The sequence below is a fragment of the Notolepis coatsorum genome (assembly GCF_963971535.1).
Source record: "Notolepis coatsorum genome assembly, chromosome: 9".
NCBI lineage: Eukaryota > Metazoa > Chordata > Actinopteri > Aulopiformes > Paralepididae > Notolepis > Notolepis coatsorum.
In genome coordinates, this window is record NC_140173.1 from 130133857 (window position 1) to 130160599 (window position 26743).

Here is a 26743-nt window from a genome sequence, read left to right on the forward strand (position 1 = left end):
GGACTCATGCTATTTGAAATATTATTTAGTGATGCACGATATATCGGCCGCCGATATAATATCGGCCGATATGGCCGTTTTTGTACACATCGGTATCGGTCCGATATCAAGATAGGGCCGATATAAAAAAAAAAAAGAAAAAACATTTTTTTCTTTTTTTTTTAATCTTCTTTTTTTCTTTTTACATGTTTTGGCCTTAAATATTTTCAAAATATCAGTAATTTCTGAAAATAAGTTACAAAAGTAAAAAGATTATGCGTTTTGGAAAATAGTTCTTTATTTGATTATCATAAAAAAGTGTTTTCTATACAGAGATATCGACATCGGTAAATATCGGTATCGGCCAGAACAGCAATATTAATATCGGTTATCGGTATCGGCCACAATTTTCACATCGGTGCATCACTAATATTATTATAGAATATAGAATAGCAGGCCTATAAATTACCTTATTATAGTGATGTTGCACATCTATGGATCGGCCCAAATCTACTCGTTCCAATGACCGAGTTCAATTTGTGCATGAAGAACCGAGAATGAAATATACTCTATTTACAGTCAGCTTTTTATTTTTGAGACAGCTCCGCCATCTTGAAACGGATTTAAACACAGATGGTTACTAAATGTTCACAGAAGGGAGACAAACTAACTGCGCTCCAAACTCTGCCAATAATGTTCAATTTGTGGTATATAATCCAGAGAAATAAGATAAATAAAAAATAATAATCAGGAAGTAATTTGTTTCCAGAAATCTGGAGAACTGGAGAAATGTCAATGCTCATTGAAAGCCCTGTCTTTCCTTCATCATAATGACTACAGCAAAATGGCCCCTCGGATTTATTTCCGGTTGAAATTCACGATCTATTCTTTTTTGATCCACTTTTTCTCCTTATTTTTCTCCCATCCCAATTTCGCCTCGCCAATTCTCTCTTCAATTCTCCCCTCCCCTGTCTCGAACGTTGCTAGACTATGCCTCCCACTGGTCGGCTGCAGTGAGGACCAAGCCTTGCATCACGTGTCCCCTCTGGTACACGAGGAGGCAGCTGTCGCATCTTTTCACCTGAACAGCACAATCTCTCAGTGCCAAGGAATAACGCGTGGGAGGCTCACGCTGCCCCCGATACTTCCTGATTCTGCTGTACAGGCGCACCAACCGAGTCGCTGTCCACAACATCCAATCCCCACCCACCAACTTTCCCACCCCTAAAACACTGCCAATTGTGTTAGTATGAACGACCAGCCAAGCCGGTAGCAATGCCGAGAGCTGGGCTCGAACCCAGCATATCCTGCGTTAGTGGCGAGCGCCTTGCCCACTGCGACACTTAGCCGCCCGAAATTCACAATCTATTGAATACAATTCCTAAACTCATATTTCATTAATAACATTTTAACCTATTGGTAAACAAATGTATTGCTGAAAATATACACTATGACTGCTGTTGTGACATGGTTAGGATGTTTACTGTTGGATACATTTGAAAAAGAAAACGAACATTGTCATACAGTAGACAGAGTGATTTATGACGTGATGTCATTTTGGGACAGGTACCGGACGCGTCGGGCTTAAGAGGTTAATATCGTATCTCCCAGGAATGACAGTGGATTTACTGCAACCGCCGCTTCCACAGCAGTTCCTTGGGGTGAATGTGATAACTGTTAACACTTTGGTCGCCAGGCTTATATTCACAATAAACCATCCCACGCCAGCTCTATTTGTCTATGGAGAAGTTCCCCTTCTTTGCAGGGCTATAACCTTTTAAATTGTATTGCTAAATTGACATTACTATGGCCCATTCAACGTCAAGTATCTATTGTTCAGGGTGTAGCAACGTTATACTTTTTCATTCACATATTCATACTAAAATACGGTCTAAAGTATAAGTATGTTTTTATCGTTTTCTGCAGCTTTCTCCAGAACGTGATTTATAGCCCTAAATGCATTATATTGATGATCAAATACAGTTTGATAGCAATCTGCGCGAGATAAAAAATTTCAAATGGACGTGCTTCTAGAAGTTACTACTTATCATCTGATGTTGACCGGATGGGGGGGGGGTCGTTTATAATTCCGTGGCCAACGTTAGATGATTCATCTAGTGTGGGTGATATGATCATTAGAGCAGTTTGTATCGAACACGTTAAAAAATAACGCTGAAACTTACCGTAGCTTCCTCGTAGCGTTGGGCGATGAGCGTGGAGCAGAAATATTCATATTATGGGATGTAGAAATATGCGATCCATCTCCAGGTTGTATAATAGTATATACGTCCAAATCATGTTGTTTATCGAGTTATTGGTAACGGATTGCTATCCATTGTGTCTAGCTCGAGTCCTGGGACTATTAGCGAGTGATCGGACCGAATTGGAATGAGCACCAGCTTCCGTTTCCTGTTTCCGGTTTGGGCGATCCGCCGATCCGCCACCAGATGGCGCTCTTGAACCGTTGGAGAGTTGAGAGGGAATCAACAGTAGATCTCAAGTCTCCGGGGGAGAAATATGATTGCGATCACAGATTTTTGAAATATTGATATCAAAGACGTGGTACGGCGTCTTTGGCAGAATGAGCATGGCGGGGAATGACGTGGTAAGGCGTTTTTGGCGACCATAGTGTTAATAGTTTTTATTCAAATATCTTTTTAAATATATTGTTTTTGGCGAACCCATGACTTTTCCTCTTGCGCCACCAGGTCAAACTATAGTTATAACTATCTATAACTCCTGACCCGTCATGCAGTCATGGGTATTAGACCCAGAGACGTGGCTCCTCATGATCAACACATTTGCCTGGATCTATGAATATTAATATGAACAACTCAATAATAATGCACATTTTAACGAGTTGTCCCTTTTGTGACTCATGTTATTAACCTCTTATGCATCGGGGGAAACTGGGCTGTTTTTGACAACTGCATACCTTTTTTGCAAAGCTTAGCTTTATACTTTATACTTATAGCACATGCATGAGTCTGGTCTCCTTTGAAAGGTAACATTCTGAAGTTGCTAACACAATAAAGAAAAATCATTTTGAGTGCTAATGAAATAGAGTAACAGAGGTTTGAACACCCTGAAGTAAAAGTTATGTGTACTCACATTTCTGTTTAGTGATTGCCAACGAACAAGATTATTGTACCGGATATCCTCTCTGGTAAACAAGAATACCCGGAAGACTCTAACAGGAGCACTCAACCAAGGGTACTACGACTATGCTTGCACGCAGGGACCGAAACTTTTTTTACCTTTGGCGCTTGACACTTAGAGGGCTGCCCGCCGTGTGGCGTGTAATCAATCAAGTTCATAACGATACTCTTATTTTGAAAATCTGTGCGGGTCTCATTTCCGCCCCAAGCGCATCTCCAGTCATAATATCGATGGCTCTGGCAGTTAGCAACATTAGGTTCGTATGATACTATTTTAAAAAAAAAACGTGGTAACGAGTCATATCCGCCCAGCCCTGCAGCGGGATACTATTGGCTAAGGGCTTCTGCTCGCAGTGCTCGTGTCAACACAGTCACAGAGGCAGTCTGCTCTAGTCTAGAAGAGCGGACCTCCATGAGCTACCGTTACTGTTTAAACAATGAGATCGTTAAAAAACTACAAGTCCCACATCGCACTAGGTCCAATCACAGTAGAGTGACGTGACTGGTTTCATGAGAAAAAAAGCAAATGACCAATCAGAAGCTATCATTTGGCTTGTTTACTTCCATCTGCTCTAGTCTATATCGGACCTCCAAGAGCTAACGTTACTGTTTAAACAATGACCCAGTCAACTATTCACTTTTAGTTTAATACATGACGAGGCATTGTCTAACGGTATCTAGCTGGCTAGCGACTGATAGCTGCTGATATCAACAAATGCTCCAGCAATAGTCGACTCGAGTGCATAATACCTCCGTTCCCTGGTTAGCTAGCTCACGTTAGCTAGCTCACGTTATATCTATCTGTCCCAGTAAACTAAATTGTCTTAACGTTATCTACCGGGCTAGCAGTAGCTACAGATAGCTCCTGATATCAATGTCTTATAACATTGATTGAATGCGTATTCTAGCTGAGGGCATGTTGAATGTGATTTGACAAAAGAACCGTAACGTTATACCAATAGGGTCCAGCTGCATCGCCGGAGAATCCTTGCATGCTGAATGTAGGGTCTAGCTGAATATAGGGTCTAGCTGCAGGGCCGGAGAATCCTTGCTGGAGCTGGAGGCTACTCAAGTATACACACAGACAGTGGAGCTGTTTGCAGATAGCGAGCATTTTGACTTATTGCGTGGTGGCGATGTCTCGCAGATAATACAACTACAAGTATGATTATATAATATATATTTTATTTAAAAAAAAATTTATATAAAATATATATATATTTTTTTTTTAATCAAAAAAGATTTGGCAGGTAAGAAATATGCTTGGCGGGTAGATTCTTCCCATCTACCCGCCACTGGCCGGTGAGTCAAAAAGTTAATTTCGCTCCCTGCTTGCACATCATGGTACCAAAGCACCTCAAAGGCACTAAAAACAAGATTACAAACATCACAAAACAAACTGGTCAGACTACTGCTTGACCTTCCTTACTCCTAAAACCCACCTCACCTCTGCCCATTTTGACAACCTAGGATGGCTTAGAGTAGACGACATGATCGACAAATCATGTTCAACTCAGATTTGGCTCGAACAAGGGACTAAACACGTTTTGCAATTATGCCACAACAATGTGGAACACCCTACCCACAGCCGTAAAAAATAATCTGAATCCCTACCCACCTTCAAAACCGCTCTAAAAAAGCACCTACAGGAGGCCGCAATTCGAAACTGGCCCCGGTAAATGTCCAAATGTTTTAAGTTCCAGCATAGAGGTAGGAGCTGGAAAACACTGCGGTTCCACATGAAGACTTAGATGTAGTACAGGTCCAAATTTTATAAAGATCCCACGGAAAATTTGTGTTTGAGAAAGGTTTTTGTAATGTGTGTACCAGTAAAAATACAGCGTGATTATCCAAAATGGCCGTCCACTTCCATTCATTCTGACGAGTCAGAACAATGGATTTCTTTGTCAACTTTCCCCACCTTCCCCCACTCTTACCCGCCCATCTGGGATCGCTTTCGGAGCGGACACTCGTTGGCTACAAAGGTGATCAATAAAGTTCAGAACCGGACGTGGTCATTTGACGGAGCGGTCTGTCAAATGACGCTCGCCAGATATATCGTCTTGTAATTCGACACCCCAGTTGAGTGTGGTGGCGATCGAAAGGCGGCAAATTCTACTTTTGAACGGTGTATTGGTCAACGTTTGTGGGGACAGAGATACAGGCAAACCCTGTTCCAGGCGGCTCTGTCCCTTTTTGGTGATGGCCGTCTGATGTTTAAGAGGTTAATATGAAAGTGATATACAAAACATATTTATTTAGTAAAACATTTTAAATAATTCCTAATCCTCCTAGGCCATTCACTTCTTATGTGGCATCAATGGGCCACCATTTAAAAAAGGAAATTGCATCAAGAAATCTGGCAGGCAAGGCGGTTAGGTGGCCGAGCGGAGATTGCGTTCGTCACCAACCCCGGAGCTGTGAGCTGGATTCGCCTGTTCGAATCCAGCTCACAGCTCCGGGGTTGTCACCAGCTTGGCTGGCCGTCTGCACTAATACAATTGGTTGTATTAGAGGGTGGGAGAAGCTGGCGGGGTGGGTCCGGGTCGACATCTACAGTTCGGTCGGGGCGCCTGCTAAGCGCGGATAGGACTTGAGGGGGATAGTGTGATCCTCCCACACGCTACGCCCTCTCAGTGAGAATCCGCGCTGCCAGGTGAAAAGAAGCGGTGATTGGCTGGACGTGTGTCGGAGGAAGCACGTGGTAGCCTCCACTCTCCCAGATGATCTGACTGTGGGGGGTAAGTGCGCAGCGACCAGGAAGGGACTGGGAATTGGCATACGACTAACATTGGGATGGGAGAAAATCGGAGGAAAATGGAGGGGGAAAAAGAAAAGAAAAAAAAATCTGGCAGGCCAAACGGGGAGTTTGGAGTGTTTTAGGGATGTACCCTTTGCCGTCAAGATGCTGATGGCATTAGTCTCAAATTAGTTATTTTGCTTGATTTTGAAGGGAAGCTTTATAGAAACATCGCTGGACGATTTGGTGCCAGCGTTGAGGCAGAAGGTCGGCCACGGTCAGCAGGAGGATGTTGACAACCTGTCTGGCTGTGGTTCCTACTTCCTCACACCTTCCTTTGGCGAGTAGATACCTGTAGTCTTGCTTCTCAGGAACTGACTTGGATGCCAGCTTGTGGTTGCCAAAGCACAACGCAGAGGAAGAGACCAGATTGATCACTCTCTGTTTTCATTTGAGTCTCAACTCAAGCTGTGCCAGCTGCTTTTCCGGCTGGAAGGTGATCCTCCCATCTTTGATCCAGGGCATTTCGGCTTGATTGACGAGAGCAACCCCACTGCTTAGTAACCTTTCCTTTCCGAATTATATTGATAGTGGTGGATGTGTGTGTTTTTTGCGTAATAGATGGATATTAAATGTAACTTCATTACATTATCCCATTATCCCTGCTATACTGTTTATTTTGTGTGTGAGTGTGTGTTCCCATTAGTTCATATCCACATATATTATCAGTGTGAATAGAAAAGTATGAATTATGATGCTATTGATCTACAAACAGAATGTGTTTTTTGGCCAGCAGAACAACTTGTAATTACAATTTCTTCTTTTAAAATGTTTATTTGAGTGAGAATTGTGAGGAAATGACATGCTACAGTATCATAAAAAGGCTCTACCAGAAGACAGCAATATGTCTCTTCAATCCAGCACTATGTGACATTTTCATTTCACATTGCTTCAGTATCTAAATCATAAACGAGAGAACAAGATACTTCCTACATGAAACTGCTCACAACAAGATCTGTGGATTATCTTGAGTAACCGGTTCGTGATTTCTGAAAATAGTCGACATTGCGTTTTGAGTTTTTCAAATGTATTTTTCTATTCTTGCCTTTTGAGCACCACATTACAGTGTGAATTTGTTACATAGTGCTCCTGTATTGGTCGCGTCTTAACATCTATGCAGTGTGCGATATGGGTGCTTACCCACGTGTGTGTCTCGTTGCGCGCGCGCGTGTGTGTATGTGTGTGTGTTTTGATAGGCCCCCCCGAGGCCCTGTCATTAGCTCCATGTTGAATCAGCTGAGAGCTGCTATGCACCACACCGCAGATCCCAGCAAGAGGCATGCTGCTAGCAAGAGGGACAATGGTGTGAAAACAACTCTGTGTGGGAACTGTAGTTCTTCCAAGCGTGTTGTAGTCCTTCCAAACCATATGTTACAAATCTGGCTCATTAAAGTCGGCTCCCTTTTGATAATTTCCAGGCGAGAAAAGGTTGGACTGAGATTTTTGGAAAGTTGGATTTGGCACGTCCCCCGCTCTCTCTCTAAATACGCTGACAGTGATTTCCTTGTCAGGGTGATATATTAGCTGTGGGTCATAAGTTTTAATTGTTCTCTGTGTTAATTTTACAATGGCTTCTTTATTTCTTTTTTAAAAAATGTAGTAGTGATTTTTTTATAGAATCGTGTCTCGAGGTAAAAGAGGTTTTTATATAATTTAGCTTATTGTAATGCTTACTTGACCTCCAATGTTGAGTGGCCTAGGTTTCACTTTGGGTCCTCACCTCGGTGCGCTCTCTCTCCTAGCTCTTAGTTCCTCTGTCATTACTGCTAGTCCAGAGGGATTTGTCTCAGCGGGCTGCGTGACTTAGAGGTTTAGTTGGTGCCTTTGGCTTTTCCTTCTGTTTTTCATGGTTTACAAAGCTCCAGTCTTCATACAAATCTTTTGATATAATAAATGTTTATTTCCTAGTCATAAATCTTGCAGGTGCCAGGTGTGTGTAGTCCCCCGTCTCTCCATAATCATCAGCTGCTTATCACTTTCGTTTGTAATGGTACCACCCAAATTAAGAATTTAAATATCTTATTTCCATGGACTCAAACTTGTGACGTCATCATAACGTCTGGAGCCGCTCCGTAGACAATGAATGGGAGACTTTGTGGAGGATCCCGACCCACAGAATGTGTGTTGTTTCCCTGGGTGTTCTCAGTGTAACCTATTACATCTCCCCAAGTTATTGTCCATGGAGCACCAGACGTTATACTTGATTTTTAGATTAACTCATTCGGCGCCGGGGATTAGCCATGGCCCTGTGGTCGCATTGCCAAACGTTAAAAAAAACAGAGTGGAACGAAATGTATTCAGATTTAAATACAACATGTTGCAGACGACCTGTAATAAACAAACACTGTTACTTGGTTGCCGTCACACAAAATCAGTTATATCACCTGTGGTAGCGAGCTAGCCAGCTGATGCTATGTGTTGGCTATCCAACCACAGAGAGAGAGAAATCAGAAAACAAAATGGAAAAGCTTTTGACATGAGCTAAAAGAAAAGTTGACGCAGCTATGACATAAGATAAGATAAGATGATCCTTTATTAATCCCCTTGGGGAAATTCGGGTGTCAAAGCAGCATGCAGGGGGGGGGGGGGGGATACAGGGTGGGGGATACATAGCTTCACAGTCCTATACAGTCCAGTATCTATAGTATACACTATAAATACAAATACAATCAGGGTTTCCCATTAATTACCTAGACTGTGACGGCCCGCCACAGTCTAATTAGTCCCGCCACAGTTGTATAATGAACCAACATTTTTTTTAAATATAAAGTTTGCCAATAGGGATGTATAGTATTGGCAGTGGTAGTAGTCGTAATAGTAATCCACTATATTTTTTTATTTTCTAAAAAATAAACCAGTTCAACACACTTTTGCTTCATTTCTTTGATGGCTCAAATGTATGCTCTAGTCCAGTGGTTCCCAAACCTCTCCTCGAGACACCCCAGCCGTTCCATGTATTTGTTCAATTCCACCACCACACAGCACACCTGATTCAACTAATAAAGAGCTAGTTAAGTTGAATCAGGTGTGCTGGTGGTGGAATTTAACAAATACATTGAACGGCTGGGGTGCTTCGAGGAGAGGATTGGGAAGCACTAGTCTAGTCGATTTTGTGTTTTGAGCACAAAGTTCATCATAGATCTAGCCTCTTTATTTTGCTCTCAAAGTGCACCAGATTGATGCATTTAACTTTAAAATGTACAAAAAAAAAAAAATCGGGGGGGCATGCCCCCGGACCCCCCTAGAGGGTCGGAGGTTCACCCCCCATAGTCTCTGAAAATCCTGTGGGAAACACTGACAATATAGTAAAGTACAAAATACAGAATAGTCCAGTGATAAGAGTCCAGTGATATGACTCTCTACTAGTGCAAAATACAAGGTAGTGAGTACGGAGTCTCTAGTTCTCAAGTCCCGAGTTCTGACAGTGATAGTTCTGGCAGCAGAGCCGGCCGTCCAAGCCCTTTGTTGTAGAGCCTGATGGCTGCCGGTATAAAGGACCGGCCCAGGCGGTTTGGCTGAACGTGCTCTTCATTCTGGCTAGCTCCTCGTAGAGGGGGTGAGAGGGGTTCTCCAGGATGGCTTCTAGCCTTTTCCTCATCCTCCTCTCAGCCACCACCTCTAGATTATCCAGCTCACTACCCGAGCTGGCCTTCTTCACCAGTTTGTTCAGCTTGCTGGAGTCCCTCGAGCTGATATTGCCCCCCCCCCCCCCCGCACACCACAGCAAAAAAGAGGACGCTGGCTACAACCGACTGGTAGAAAGATAGCAGCAGTCAGGTGAACTCCAAGGAATTTGTAGGACTCCACCATCTCTACCTCCTCCCCTCCGAGGATTATGGGAGAAGGGGGACCCTTCCTGACATGTGTTCCAGGTAACGTTAACATCACTCGCGTCACAAAGCCAAGAGCAAGACAGTATGACGAGGCACACCTCTACCTTGACTTCACATCTACTGAGGTCTGCACGAATAAAAGCGTGAGAAAGTTGTTGTTTTTCTAAAGCGATTATCTTACTATGAGATATCAGAACACTGTTTGAATGAAAAGAGGCCCAATAGAAGAAAACACAAAATAGATGGTGTGATCTAGGTCATCCTCGGTGACTCTTTCCTATAAATATGTAAAAAAAGAAAAATGGGAACCACTGTGGTTAGAGGTTTAGTATGTTGGATTCATCAGACGCTGTATCTTTCCATCTTCTCTGGATGCTGACGTGTGTACATGTGGAATGGAGCCATAATTCTAGAACACCAAACAATGTTTACATTCCTGTAGCGCTTATGTTCCCTCTAAAACAAGGGAATTGCTCTGGACAAATCACTCTATCCACACACGATAATGGATCCCAGAAGAACCCAAGCTATCTACCAAAGTTGCATCGTCTCTGCTCCCCGGAGAACTTAATGGAATGTCACCTCTGTACATGAAGTGGTGTATAGTTCAGGCTGGTTGAAATATTGCCTTGAGGATATTAGCATGTTTAATGATTAACTCTATCCAACCATTTTGATTTTGCATCATTAATGGATACGTTGGAGATCGCTGCTCATAAAATTGACGTGTTAAATCGTGCCGTAATTTCGGAAGAAATTGCAGACGGGCCATAGTGATTGCGACATCCGTGTGCTCCGAGGTCTCTGTGCTGTGAAGTGTTGCTGGAAGAAGCAGCCGTCCTCATTTAACCTCCACCACTGTTTCACCTAGAACCACTCACTCACTGATCTGTTTGGCAGTCTTTAATACTTCAGCAATCACTTTAATGTACAATCACTCATGCATTAATCAGTGCTGATGTAATTGGATTTTTTTTAAGGTGAATTGATATGATGTTAGGCATGGACGATCATGATTAAATTACGTTGTCTCATAAGAATGTCTTTGAAGACCCTATAGCAAATCATTGAGGTCCTACATTTTAGTCCTATATATTCAAGTCCTATATTTTATAGTGTGTATAGTATATAAAAAGAAAAGATTATATAGTGTGACGAAGCCTGGTGGTGTTCAGACTCGTCACGGGTCAAAAACAAACAAATTCAATTGTCCGCACAATTTCAATCAATTAAATATATTTATTAAATTTAGGCAAATATAGTCTGATGGGCAATTAGAGTAGTCGTAATACAGTCCAAGGTCAAAAACACAAAACAGGCTCTCGTACGAAAAAGGGATTGTTCAATACTCAGAGTTTGTCTTCCGGTCCAGGGTCAGTACACAAGGGGGTTTCTCAGCCAGTCTAGGGTCCAGTACACAACGAACACCTTCTCGCCTTCACCTCTCCTCTCAACTACCTCTCACCAAACTCCGTATCAATATCTCTCTCTCTCTGTACTCCTGCTCCTTCCTCACCTCCACTCAACAATACTCTGTCCTAGTGTTTTACGTTATGTGTGTCTGGTGTGTGTGTGTGTGTGTGTGTGTGTGTGTGGGATGTGGGTGATCTCATGGTGCACAGGTGTGTTCTATCAGTCCTAATCAGCTGCCTAATTGTTCTCCTCCCGTGGCAGTAGTGTCTCCTTCCCTGACTGTTCCCCTACTGGACTCTGTATCTGTTAATTGTTACCCATGGTTGTATGTAGTGATGCACGATATATCGGCCGCCGTTATAATATCGGCCGATATGGCAGTTTTTTTACACATCGGTATCGGTCCAATATCAAAATAGGGCCGATATGGGCAGATTAAAAATCAAAATAGGGCCGATATGGGCAGATTAAAAAATTTAAAATAAAAGTATTTTTAAATTCATTTTTTTAATTTTTTTTTTACATGTTTTGGCCTTAAATAGTTTCAAAATATCAGTCATTTCTGAAAATAAGTTACAAAAGTTACAAATAAAAAATAGCTCTTTATTTGATTATCATAAAAAGGTGTTTTCTATACAGAGATATCGACATCGGTAAATATCGGTATCGGCCAGAACAGAAATATTAATATCGGTTATCGGTATCGGCCACAATTTTCACATCGGTGCAACACTAGTTGTATGTCCTGCGTATTCATCCTGTTGCTTTTTCCCTGTGGTTCTTTGTTTCTCTGTTCATTTGTTTTGCTCATTGTCAGCGTCTTTGGGTTTTGAAACGCGCTTTATAAATAAAATGTATTATTATTATCCTTCACGTAGCCATGGGACGGGGGATGATATCTGCCACAATATATATATATATATATATATATATATATATATATATATATATATATATATATATATATATATATATATATATATATATATATATATATATATATATATATATATATATAAACCTTTTTTGTTCTATCCATATCATCATGAGTGTGAGAAGTCAAAAACATTCAACGATTTTGCTATAACTCCTACACCGTGTAGGTTTGAAGGGGAAGTGCTGGTTTCCTCCCTTACGGACTAATGTACCCCAGCGGTTGTGGGGCTCCCCACCATCCCCCACCCCTCCCAGTCCCAGCCGCTCATCCCACGGGCCAGTCTGCACGCCATGCATCTGCCAGCAGGATGTGTTGCAGCACATGGCCCTCGTGTTTTCCCTCATGTTCTATGACAGATTCCTTTCAGCCCTGAGCCACTCAGCTACTCCAAATGTTGTTACAGTTTGTGTTCATCTGTTTTGACGGGTACTTGGCAGCAGTGTTAAAAGGTGGCGTATGTAGTTGGGGGGGGAAATAATTCTATGGTCTATTATTATCACAACTGAATGTAAAAAGCTCTCCTCTGAGGCAGCGCCGGAAACACTGGGTGAACAATCTTTGGCGTGGTTCACACCGTGCCTCAAAATGATTTGGTTTTGAAACTTTTGATTTATGATGCTGTAACATAGATGTATAGTAAATATGTTTTGTACACTTAGTAATTGCAGACTGTAAATGTAAACAAATCCCCCCCACTGAACCTGCATAGGGCACCTTGAATTTAGGTTATTATCTAGTGGCCATGTATTTGTTTATTAAATCAATATGAGACTCCCAACACGTCACAAACAATGGTAGATCTGCATCTGCCCCTTTTGCCTACTAGCATCCGTGAATAAATACTCCAGAATGTTTTCTATTTTCTACGCCTTGCATCATTTCATCCTTATTCCCGTAAATGTTTTTCTTTCCCTCTTACTATGTAATAATAAAAGGGGCTACTTTTTATGGCCTTTGACTTAACAAGGCGCGGACGGCTCCCGACCGGTGATGGAATGAATTCAAAATCGTATTTATAGTTGAGCGTATTTCCGGTTAATTTCTGTGCCTATTGTCCTTACGGACATAAGATATGTTTGCCATTTGCATTTTAATTATCCTGTGTTGTTTCCCCATTTTATTTCCATCTGTTTTCAATTTGGGGTTGGCAGAGGAGACACATTCTTAGATGGATGATTTACTTGTGTTTAGCTGATAATATAAACCGTGAGAGCTCCCAGAGAGTGAGTGAGTGTGCGTGAGTGACCTAATGTACTACGGTAAATGTGTATAGAAATGTATTTTCTTTTTGTATTTTGTTAGCTTGTAATCTGGAAAAAAGGGCACTATTCACGAAAGTAGTACAGGAGCTACAGTGGATGATAGACACTGTCGGTGATCACTGCATTGCTTTTATTTAGTGTAATCCTATCATTCTGCTGTGAGGACGTGTGCTAATTAGGGCTGTCTTAAATACTTTGAAGCTTCGTTCGATGGGCATGGGATTCGAATTTAGCAAAATCAACTCTGCCTCTTTGTTTACAACAAGCAATGCTGTTTGTTATTTAAGATGAGGTCGGACTCGGCACTGACAGATGTGTGTTCATTGTGCTGCTTTTATAATGCCTCAAATGACGGCTTAAATAGTTCATGAAAGCAAAGTGTTTCGTTTGTCTAAGATTTAAAAAGGTTTAAACTTTACAGCACTGACAAAGTTGAACAAAGTGCTGTACAAGTCCCACTACATAATTTTTTTTAAATAAAAATAATAAAAATAATAATACTTTTAATTTCTTTTAATTTTTAAAATTTTTATTTCGAAGCTTCGAATTAAAACCGAATCTCGGCCCCCGAAGCTTCGAATTCCAAAAAGAAAAAATGAAGGTCAGCCCTAGTGCTAATCAACGTATCCCGTGTCTCGAGAGTTCAGCCGCATCGGCCCCCCAAGGAATTCCCGCAGGTGACATTATTCTAGCTGACATTCAACTGTAGCGCGGAGCCCCACTGGAGGAACGTTGAAGAAATGGTCGGGGAAATAGTGTCTGCAGTTCGGTAGAGGTCTGGGCTCTCGAGACACAGGCCATGTCGGTGAGTTACATGTGATATGTCCTCCTCACAACAGAACGATAGGATCGAGGTTGAAAATCGGCTAAGTGGCCCTCTTTAACTAAAGCCCACCCAGGAGCCGGACAGTTCAGTCAGAAATGACAGCTCTGTCACTGTCTGTAGGCCTCCAGCTCAGAGTGTGATGCTATCTCTAACCTCAAACACTTCCTCTCATCTTCACGTCAATCTTGTCCTTCTCCCGTCTCATTCTGGCGTGAAGTTGTTAATGTGTTAAGTGCTGCTGACTAGGAACAAACTGATCATTCGCTAACCCTGACCTTTTTAACCTGAAAACTGATTGCAGGTCAGTGTCTTAACTGCAACAAACATGCTTCCTCACTCCTTTAATCTACTTCATACAGGCCATTAGCTGACCCCCACCCCCCATGTAGGTCAAGATGACCCCAACTTGACCAGGCTCCATTATCTCATCTGCTTTGAAATCCTGCTCGTTGATGTCATCTGATCGCACGCTGTTTGTTATACGCCGAAGTGCGCCTTGCGCCACTTTGCAAAATGTAGTCTAAACATGGATTTGAAATATTTGTCACAGCTTGGGCCATTTTGAGCATTTTCACTTGGCAGTAGAGAGACTTCTGTTTGCGCAATAACAACAGAATGTTTTCTTTGTTACCTCTGTCTTTCACAAACAAGTGGCCATTATTTAAATAGACCAGTGAACCACAAAGCTCATGTCTACATCTATCTTTTTAACTAGCCCTTTCAAAGATAAAATTGGGCAATACGTTTTCAAAATATGTTGTGTTTTGAAATTCCACAATGCAATGCCACCTATCTAAAGTGATGATGTTTGTTAACAAAAATGGGGCTAGTTTTTTATAATTTTTTTGACGATTGCATTCCCAAAGTAATTTGCGATTTATTATACTGTTATAGCACATGCATGAGTCTGGTCTCTTTTGAAAGGTAAAGGTGAAAAATCACTTTGAGTGCTAATGAAATGGAGTAACAGAGGTTTGAACACACTGAAGTAAAAGTTTTGTGTACTCATATTTATTTATACTGGTTGCCAGATTTTTAAGTTCCAGCTGAGATGTAAGAGCTGGAAAACATAACTGTTCCATAGCCTGAAGTCCTATGTAGTACAGGTCCAAAGTTTATAAAAATCCCACGGAAAATGAATGTTTTACAATGTTTTTTGTAATGTGTGTACCGGTAAAAATTCGGCATGATTATCCAAAATGGCCGTCCGTTCTCATTCATTCTGAGGCTCTCGTCAAAACAATGGACTTCTTCGTCTTCTTGTGTCAACTTCCCCCACTCTCAGCACTCGTCTGGGACCACTTTCGGAGCAGACGCTCCTTGGCTACAACGGTGGTCCACCGTGGCCCCGCCGTCGGGCCGCCCGATGCTCTTAAGAGGTTAATGAATATGTAGGTGACACCGAATTTCATTTTCTATTATTGGAATTAAAGATACTAGTGCAGTGGTCGTTCAAAACATGGCAGTTCAGAACTGGCCACTTGCTTGGCCCCTGTAAGCCCTGCAGAGTTATATGCCAAAACGTAAGTTAATTCTAATAGCGTCCCCATCTGGCCAAATGGCACCAAATTCAATACTGCACTCCCCCGGGTCCTCTGTAATTCACCCGCCAAGCGTGACGTCGATTGGATGAGCGGTTCTCGAGATATGCCAACTACAGACAGACACGCGGAGATTCCTTCCTTTTTATAGTCCGATGCAGTGGACTGAGCAGCAGTTAAACGTCTGAAAAACATTAGATGGGTGGAGTCTTGCTGTGGACACAAACTATGCCAACAAGCAAACGGCAACCAATAGTTTTCTAATAGTGTACACCCTTCTCGGAATCCCTTTTTACTTCTGTGAAAATATCAAGCCTCATTAACCTTCGCTGTTCCTTTTGAATGATGATGCGTGGAGAAGGGCTGATTTGTTTTCCATTTCCAGCGTAAGCGTACCATTTATTGTAGATGTATTTCATGTGAAATTCACTGCTCTCATTGGTCCCTGGCCAGCGGGACCTCATGTGCAACAGCTGCTGCAGACTGCATCGGTGTTTGCGGGGGGGCTTTGTCTTAAGCACAAGCATGTGTTAAACACTCGTATTGTAGGCATTACTGCATCACCCAGGGCCATTATGTCTGGTCAGGTTGGAACAGAAAGTATGTTCACAGCGTGGAACAGAAAGTATGTTCGCTGGCTGTGTTTGTGCATTGAAATGTGCAAAACAAATATGGCGGTGATGGGGGGAAGTCATAACAATGCCTTTCACATGCAGGTCTTCACAGGGTACCTTACACAACTGTGCTTGCCGTTACTTCAGTATCCTCTCTGTAAGGAGGGAATGGACCATATTTGTCTACATCTTCTAAAACTGTGCCAACAGATGTATGTTTATAGCGTCCTGTGTAGAAGAAACCCATCTCCTAAACGTAAACTTTTCAGGAATTTGAACAAAGCAAAAACCTGTTGATATATTCACATGTATAACCATTATTAATGGCATTTTACTTTATCAATAGTCTGGCTTAATCCCATGGTCTGGTATGTTCAACCTGTCAAATACAGTCAACTACATTACAATATAATTGCATGTAATGGAGACGTTTCTGTAGGATATCAATGATTTGTAGATGGCATTACCTTTCATTAAAACAAGCACGTTATCTGTGATAAGCTGCGACCCTCCATTGTCCAGGTGCACTCAAAGTAGCATTGAGTTTAATATAAATGTAAGAGCGTCTTTACAGCAGAAAGTCCAGTGACACCTCCCACAAGTCTCTATGACGGTCCATGAGTTATGAAGGGGGATGTGGCCAACCTACACCAATGGAAAAACTACTCTCTACGGAGTCTTATGATGCCTTCCACATGTCTAGGACAAGCAGTTAACAAGTTATTAAAGGTAGCGTGGCCAAATGGTGTGTGTGTGTGTGTGTGTGTGTGTCTCTGTCTGTCTGTCTGTCTGTCTGTCTGTCTGTCTGTCTGTCTGTCTGTCTGTCTGTCTGTCTGTCTGTCTGTCTGTCTGTCTGTCTGTCTGTCTGTCTGTGCGCCGTGCATGTATGGGTGTGTGTGTTGTAGGGCTGACCCCTATTAGTCGACTAATCCTAATTTTTTGTCAACCAATAGCCGACTAACGGCAAATTTTGGCCTATCATAGTCGACCATCCAAATCCTTAGTCGGGGACAGCCCTAGTGTGTTGTAGTCTGTACCACAGTTAAATCCGGTTGAGTGTATTATCATTATCTCCACCAGGTGGAAATCTTGAAACCAGTTGCATCTGTCTATCCATAGTACATTTGTCTTATCTTTCCATCCACAGCTATGTTTTATTCAGATGCAATCTAATGCAGATAGTAGGCTATCAACAAGGCCAATTGGTCTAATATTTGTTGTGCACATGTATGACTGCTATATAGGACACACTCCATAGTGTTTGGTGACCCCATGACCTTTCCTTTAGTGCCACCATCAGGCCAAACCTTACATTTTAGAATTTGTGTATCTTGAATTCCCTTTGTTCTAATCTTTGTAGAATTGCGGTGCACATGCGGGACTCATAAAGGAAAAATCCTATTGATTTTAGTGACCTCGTGACCTTTCCTCTAGCGCCACCATCAGGCCAAATGTTCAATAACCTCCTAATCTGATTTCCACCAAACTTAAAGACAAATATAATTGCTTTACCATGTAATGGTGTGTAATTCTTTAATAGTGTAATAGTGTAATAGTGCAACAGTGTAATAGTATGCTAGTGTACTAGTGTAATAGTGTAATAGTCTGCATTTCTTAAATATTGCTCTGTGAGAGAGGAGAAATATGTGGTTGCCACCAGGTGGAGATTTTTGCTCTACCGAGCACACCCTTCTAGTTGAATATGTGTCCCTTTTTAAGAAGTGTTTTAATGTGCCTGTGACCCCCTTGTGCCCTGGGTTGATTAGCTGCACCTGCCCAGACACACTCTAGAAATCACAGAAAACGGTCACCTTCATGTCAGACAAACATGAATAATGCAAAAACAAAACATGGAATTGCTTTAACCTGTTATGCCCTGGCCCTATTTTCTGAAAATCCGCCTAAAATACATAAGTAAATGGAAGATTGCTCCACTTCTACAAGGTCCATTTGCATGTTATTGGTATCTAGGGACATCTATGGATATCAGGGAATGTATTCCCAATATTCCGAAATATTGTGTCTGTTACTAGGCTTGAGTAAATTGTGATGAAACAAAGGAGAATATAAATTATGATTTTTCTTTGCATCTTTGACGGTGAATAACACAATGCTAAAAATGAGCTCGTTCAGCACCTTCTTGAGATCACATCTAAGCAAATGAATAAAGGGAAGATGATTAAACAGAAGGTTTTATAGATACAGTACTGAATTCTGTCATCCGGACACATGCAATTTGAAATATTATTATAGAATATAGAATATCAGGCCTATAAATTACCTTATTATAGCGATGTTGCACATCTATGGATCGGGCCAAATCTACTCGTTCCAATGACAGAGTTCAATTTGGATTTAGTATCACCAGGCGTGTATGAAGAACCGAGAATGAAATCTACTGTATTTACAGTCAGCTTTTTATTTTTGAGACAGCTCCGCCATTTTGAAACCAAATTCAACACGGATGGTTGCTAAATGTTCACAGAAGGGAGACAAACTAACTGCGCTCCAAACTATGCAAATAACGTTCAGTTTTGGGGTATATAACCTAGAGAAATAATAGAAATAAAAAATTATAGGGCGGCTAGGTGGTGTAGTGGACAAGTCACTCGCCACCAGTGTGGAGACGCTAGGATTCGCGTGTTCGAATCCAGCTCTCCACATTGTTTTTCAGTTTGGCTGGTCGTCCGCAGTAATACACATTGGCCGTATTACGGGGAGGGAAAACTGAAGGGTGGGGATCGAACGTTGTGAACAAGCGACTCCTACAAGTCGGTTGGTGCGCCTGCGCAGTAAAATCAGGAAGTGTCGGGGGCAGCGTGAGCCTCCCACGCGTTACTCCTCGACACTGAGAGATCGAGCTGCGCAGGTGAAAAGATGCGACTGCTGTTACCTCAAGTACCGGAGGGGACTTGTGCTATGTATGACTTAGTCCACATTGCAGCCGGCTTGTGGGAGGCAAGAAACAGCGTTCGTGACAGGGGAGGGTTGAATTGGATGATACGAAATTGGGATGGGAGAAAATATGGAAAAAATGGGAGAAAAAGTGGATCAAAAAAAAGAAATAAAAAATTATAATCAGGAAGTCATTTGCTTCCAGAAGGCTGGAGCATCCTAGGAGATGTAGTTTTTCGAAATTTCAACGCTCATTGAAAGCCCTATCTTTCCTTCATCATAATGACTACAGCAAAATGGCCGCTTGGATTTATTTCTGGTCGAAATTCAATACAATTCCTAAACTCATATTTCATTAACTCAATCAGCGCCAGACCCGAGGATAGTCGGTTTAACTCGCCAACCGTTCAGCACCAGACCCAAGTATAGTCGGGTTTTCATCATTATTTCTTTTATTCGATATTTGTATTCATTTCTCTCACACAGACCTCTGGGTTACCATAGGGAATCACTCTGAGATCGCTAGAGTGCAATAGCGGCCGCATCCTGGTACAGACGCAGCGCTCAAAAATCAAACCAATTCTGCTGCTTGTCTGCTGCTTGTTGCTGCTTGTGTGCCACTTAAGTCTACTCAGGTGTTAATTTTCCGGGGGTGTTGGCTGGGGGAACAAAGGGAGGGTAGTTAACTTAAGTGCTTCCCCAGGGAGGGGGTCGGGGGCTACTGCCCTCAGACCCCCAAAATAATTTTTATATGGGCAGTCTGACTTGGGGTACTGACCATATATTAGTGTTGCAATGCATGATAAGTAAACAGTGAAAAAAGCTAAGAAATCTGATGGGGCTGGGACATTTGGGACGAATAAAAATTTAAGATGAAAATCTGCCCAGCCTGTGGGAGGAAGTGGAGGTGTGAAATCTGGCCCGGTCAAGAACAATAGAGGAGTGGTAGAGAGTGGTAGAGAGGCATGAGAGGTTTGAGTTTTGAGTGCTGTATCTGTAGGTGGCAGTATCGCCCACCCTTCAAAACCTTTTTTTCACACCCGGTGTTACATTTAATTCACTCCGGGCGCAGTTTTTTTGGTCAGGCGAGTCTAGCGGTTCACTCGATGACATTGAAACACGTCAAATGCCCCCGATGCATGTGTTGTGGTGGATTATGTTGGCGACACGATGGACACCAATACTGGAAATCGCGATAAGACAATTGGAATATTCTTTTTGGGGTACCTCCTAGTGAAGGTAAGGACTATATGACATCAATCCTGCTTTGATCCAACCATGATTTCACATTGATCACAACGACCATGTGTAGCGTACTCCAGAACGTATGCCGTTGGTGACGATCAAATCATCAAAAAACATTTGATTTGGAAATAGTAGCGTGTCCAGGCGAGCAACGCCAACGCTTTTAGTAAAAATTCACATATTGTGCCATAGCGCCGTTTTCTGGAATTAGCCAGGATCACGCCGACGGACCGCTTGGGCTAAAGAGGTAAAATGTTTTTTTTGTGAGTGATTAGACAAACTGGAACATTTTGACGACAAATTCTTAGTTTTTGCAAGAATTGTAGTAGCAGTGGCAAGTTGGAAGACGTGCTCGAAAAGTTTGAAAACAAGGTGCCACACTGCCCTCGAAAAAGTGGAATAATTCCCACACGAAAAAAGTTTCCATGAAGTAATAACGCACCATCCCAGATGAAGCCGCTCCATTTGAGGTATTACCCTACCTAGCCCCTTTCGTGACTGTGATCATGCACGCCAACAAGGTTTGGCCGAGTGAATCCACAGTCCCTTGCTCCTCAATGGCAAACCAACCTAGATTTACCCTGAAGAACTGGTTCTTCTAACCGAACCGTTCGTTATACAAGTATCACAGAGAAATTTCAAAGGTACTCACAGTTGCACGAGGGTTTCGAACAGACAAACATTAGGGTTTGAAAGCTTGGCGTTGCTAATAAACATTTTAAATAATTTTTATAAACTGGTCAACACTGCTCAAAGCGGCTTTAGCTGCCTGATGCGCCTGCGCTGTGATCACAGCGCATGCGCATCAGGCACCCAATGCCGGAAATAAAGCTGTGTTGACCAGTGTTGACCAGTTTATACAAATTATTTTAAATGTTTATTAGAAACGCCAAGCTTTCAAACCTCGGCCAAACCTTGTTGGCGTGTATCACAGTCACGAAAGGGGCTAGTATTACCCATGACATTTTTGGGACCGACAGAAACAAATGTTTCCTGAATTCCGAGGAATGTTCCGTGTTCCCACACCCATGTTGCGGTGAATCAAAGTATTACACACCACAGCATGTTTACATAATTTTCAACCAATATCGTACATTTCCACGGGTCCCAAAAATTACATCTCATCTATCATTCGGGTGAAGTTGACATTTCCCGGGCCATCCATCCCAAAGCGAATGCACTAATGCACTGTTCTCTCCAGCTGAAACATGGCAGAACATTTGGGGTTCCACTTAATCACAACCTCATTCTTGTCATTACACCCAGGGCCAGTATTTACGAGCATATGAGCCACTCCCACCCTCAACGCAGCAGCTCCTCCTGACCCAGATTTGTGCTAAATCCATCTCGAGATCACCGCTTGAAATGCCTCGTTGCCACCGCGGCATCGGCTGTCCCGGATGACGGATGAACGCGGAAATTGTCTATCGGGAGACGAGATGTATTTCACATCGCCAGAGCCGCCGCGGTCCGGAGGACTAGCAGATGTACTGGGAGAGACCAAGATTCTAATCTGTCACGGACACTCCACTGTCCTATTCTGTCCAACTTCTAGTTCCAGACGAGGGGATTTCTGGTATTCTGTCTCTCGCCCCCAGAGAGCTGTCTTTTTTTTTTTTTAAACATACAACATCTCTTATGTTCCCTGGAAGCTCTCTTGTTGTCCAGGGGTCTCTGGGCAGTTCATCACGTGACTCTGTTGAAGACGATATGGTCCCCGATGCTTCCACGCTGTGCGGGAGATAATAATTTTTTTAACAGCGTGTGAAGGGGGCGAAATCTAAACCTGTCGATCCGATTGCAGCATGACATACAGTATACAGCTACTGTAAAGTGCCCAAATATTTTCAGTGAGTCCATCAATTTGTCACACGGAAGCTGTGTCCAATTGTAAGGATTAGGGGGAAACTCCTTGGAACGTTTTATTGTAAATCTAAAAATGAGGGATATCAGTAGATGTGCCAACTGCCAAGCACAACACCCTAAGGAGTAGAGATCCACACACAAAACGTTGGGTCTGAGTGTGAACCCTAACATTTCCAGGACATCGGATAACCCGTGCATGATTTGGCTATGTTAACGTTAACTCTGTGTATTTAACATTGAGTGGCTCCGTGTGGTTTTAATGAATTGGGTTTTTTCCTCTTCTCTTCTCGTTCTCTCTCTCCAGCTGCCTCTGAGGGGAGAGTCAATGGTGGCGAGGATTTCTTTCAGAAGGTGAGTCTGGAGTCTTGAGGTTGAGATATGCTTAGATTATCTTTGGGTAATGTTCAAACCCACGTCTCTTCGTAATGATAGGGGGCAGATGTCAGGTGCTTCTGCAATGGGGCCCTAATTGTGGATCAAAACACACAGAAATGCTGGAACCATATTGGCATGAAATCACTCCGGTTGCCTGACCTTCAATACAGCTGACACAACACTTTGTGCTTCTCCAGCCTAAATCAGCCCGGCCTTAATATAATAGAACAATGGCGATATTCTATCCAGTTATTTAGTAGATTTTCCCAGGGAAAGATTGAGCCTAAACTTGGATCTACCATGCCCTGTCTCATGGAATCTTCTTCATTATGAACATGATTGGGATTGACTGGTGTTTAGTTTCACAGAACATAGTGGATCATGTGTTTTGGTTTTGACTTAAGATGTTTCTAGGATTTAAAATATACTGTATGTCTACAAAGTGGTTTGTTTTTGTTTTAAAGTAAGAACTTTGTTTTGAAGTATTTCTCAAAGGGGTTTATTTTTCACTCGAGTGAAGGGAATATTCCTAAGCAGTTCAAGACTTACTTTAAAGCAAATTCACAGTTGTATTCTTACTCAACTCGTCAATCTTCAGATCTTCATGAAGATCTTCATCTGTAAAATGCTACAATAATCTGTGCACGTACATACAGACACACATACTGTACATATGATGTATATTTTGCAATAATTAGTTATAGTCAAATTATGTTTCAGTTTTTTTATGACATCTATGACATTTTAACATTCAAACATTATTTTAGAGGCTTCAAAATAAGCCCTTTGGATTTCCTGCACTGTATATTATGTGATTTATTCTTTCAAACGACACTTTCTTTTGTAATTTGTGTATTTCTTTTAACTGTACAAAAAGAAAGTTAGCCCTAGCACACACACACACACACACACACACACACACACACACACACACACACACACACACACACACACACACACACACACACACACACACACACACACACATGTAATTTATGAAGCAAGTGTATAACCCAGTATGATCTTACAGTGAGTCAGCATTGTTCTGTTTCTATTGTTGTTTGTGTATCTCTGTTTAACCGGTGCAGCCCTAGACATATTTTCAGAAAATTCGCCTACAAGTTCAAGTTCTTTATTTGCCAAATACCTAACAATACAGGGGCATTGCACATGAGCTCAGACTCAACAGTGCACAATTAAGAAACTTCAATGAATACAAGAAATGGTAACAATAGGTAGTAAGGGTGGGACGATTACATCGACCCAGATCGATACATCGATCTAAATCTAATTATCAATAATCCAATAGGATCGATGCAACGTAAAAAGAGATCGGTTCATTTTATTTTGAAAATCCCGTGGCCAGTCTCGTATACGCCCAACAACAACAGCAGTAGCATGTGAAACGCCCGTGTGTGTAGACGTTACAGCAGGGCTACAGAGTGCCTATTTGGTTGCATTTTGCAACCAGCAAATAAGTCCCTGCTGTTTTTTTCTTTCACAATGGGTCAAATGCTTCTAACATGCTCATTCCTTTAAGCCCATGTCGCGTTAAAGATTTAAACTAACGTTGGCTGCCTAAGCTAAGTTAACCCTGATCAGAGGCATAGAGAAAACATCAGAGTTCCATAAGGGGGGGGGGGGGGGGGGGGGGGGGGGGGCATTCTCCCTTTCTGTGTGCGTGTTTGCGTCCCATCTCTGGTCTTTGGAAAGACCAGATGAGGTCAGAGGAGTTTGATAGTACTTACTGAGGATGGACAGATAATTCTGATATTTAAACATAAAAAATATAACACATAATAAATGTATACATGATCATGCAACATACATTTTTTTAAGTATGAACGGTTTGGGAGAGGGAGGGGTTTTAGGTTGTGTGTTGTGAAAGTTTAACCTCTTTACCCCGCCGGCAGACCGCAAATGACATCACGTCATAAATCAAGCTCTGTATACTGTCTGACAAAATTATAGTTTTTTTGTCAAACGTATTCAAGTATAAACATCCTAACCATGTCACAACAGCAGTTATAATGTATATGATCATCAATACGTTAGTTTACCAATAGGTTAAAGTGGTATTAGATAGATTTTAGTTTTTCTGTTGTTGTGATCGCGAAAGTCCGCCATTTTGAAAAATGTACCGTCAGTAATTTACGCCATTTTGAAGAGGACATCAGAGCTTTCAATGAGCGTTGGCATTTTTCACAAATACACTTCCCAGATGCCACTAGGTCAAAAAAAGCAAATGGGTTCTGTATGATTTTTTTTTATATCTCTTATTACTCGGGATAATATACCACAAAACTGAACGTTATTGGCATATATTGGAGCGCAGTTAGTTTGTCTCCCCTATTTTGAACATTTAGCAACAATCAGATTTTAAATCAGTTTCAAAATGGCGGCACTCTCGAGCCCAGCTCTCCGCATTGCTATCGGCTTGGCTGGTCGTTCATACTAACACAATCGGCAGTGTTAGGGGTGGGAAAGCTGATGGGTGGGGATCGGACGTTGTGGACAGCGACTCCTACAGGTCGGTTGGTGCGCCTGCGCAGCAGAATCAGGAAGCGACGGGGGCGGCGTGTCCCTCCCACGCAGACCCCCGCCGCTGAGAGATCTCGCTGTGCAGGTGAAAAGATGCGACGGCTGCTTCCTCGAGTACCGGAGGGGACACGTGATGTAAGGCTTCGTCCACATTGCAGCCGGCTTGTGGGAGGCATGACCTAACAGCGTTCGAGACAGGGGAGGGTAGAATTGGACGATACGAAATTGGGATGGGAAAAAAATAGAAAATGGGAGAAAAAAGTTGATAAAAAAAAAATTTCGGCACTCTGGCAAGAATAAGAAACCTACTGTATACAGTAGATTTCATTATCTGTTCTTATGCACGCCTGGTGATACTAAATCCAAATTGAACTCGGGCATTTGAAAGATAAGATTTGGCACAATCCATAAATGTGCGAATTGGCTATAATGAGTTAATTTATAAGCCTGCTATTCTATATTCTATAATAATATTTCAAATTGCGTTGGTCCGGATGGGAGAATTCAGTACTGTATCTACAAGACCTTCTGTTTAATCATCTTCCCTTTATTAATTTCCTTCGATTTTTTTATACACATGATCTCAAGAAGGTACTGAACGAGCTCAGTGGCAGTCTTTTTAGCATGGTGTTATTCACTGTCAAAGATGCAAATAAAAATCATAATTCATATTCTCCTTTGTTTCATCACAATTTAAGCAAGCTTAGTAATAGACACAATATTTCTGACACTGGGAATACATTCACTGAAGTCCATAGATACCAAGAACATGCAAATGAACCTTGTAGAAGTGGAGCAATATTCCATTTACTTAGGTATGTATTTTAGGCAGATTTTCAGAAAATAGGGCTCCGGGCTTAACACATTGTCCGCCATGCATTGTACCCATCCTTGGGCCCAGTCTGCCAGTGCTGTAACCCTATGGAGATGTTTACCTTCTTTGCAGGGCTATGCTATAACTTATAGCTAGAACGAACGAGATGCCCTCAAAGAACTCTCAGATAATAGAAATATTGTCATTAAGAGAGCCGACAAGGGAGGAGCCATAGTGGTTTGGGGTGTAGAACAATACGTTAAAGAGGCGTCCCGACAACTTCAGGACACTACTTTTTATCTCCCTCTTACTTCTAACTCGTCAACTTTAGCAGAAGAACTTAAAGACTTGCTAGTTAGGTCGAAAGATGATAACCTTATCTCTGACCAAGAATTGAAGTTCTTATACAATGATAACCCTCGTATGGCCTCCTTCTATTTATTGCCTAAGATACATAAAAACCTTACTGAACCACCAGGGAGACCAGTGATTTCAGGGAACGATAGCCTAACTGAACCTATATCTAAATACGTAGATTTTTTTATTAAACCACTACTTCCAACGCTTCCATCTTATTTACAGGACACTACAGATGTTCTCAATAAAATCAAAGAGCAAGGTAATATTGGACCAGGCACTTACTT

General features: G+C 42.0%; 1 protein-coding gene across 5 annotated transcripts in view; it reads left to right on the top strand.

The window, feature by feature from the left end:
* Positions 1–26743, top strand: part of bicc1a (BicC family RNA binding protein 1a) — a 189579-nt gene that overhangs the window by 38313 nt on the left and 124523 nt on the right. For all 5 annotated transcript variants that reach the window (XM_084321716.1, XM_084321717.1, XM_084321718.1 and 2 more), the window contains exon 2: positions 22674–22720. In XM_084321716.1, the coding sequence (XP_084177842.1) occupies positions 22674–22720 (47 nt within the window). The remainder of the gene's footprint in view (positions 1–22673; positions 22721–26743) is intronic.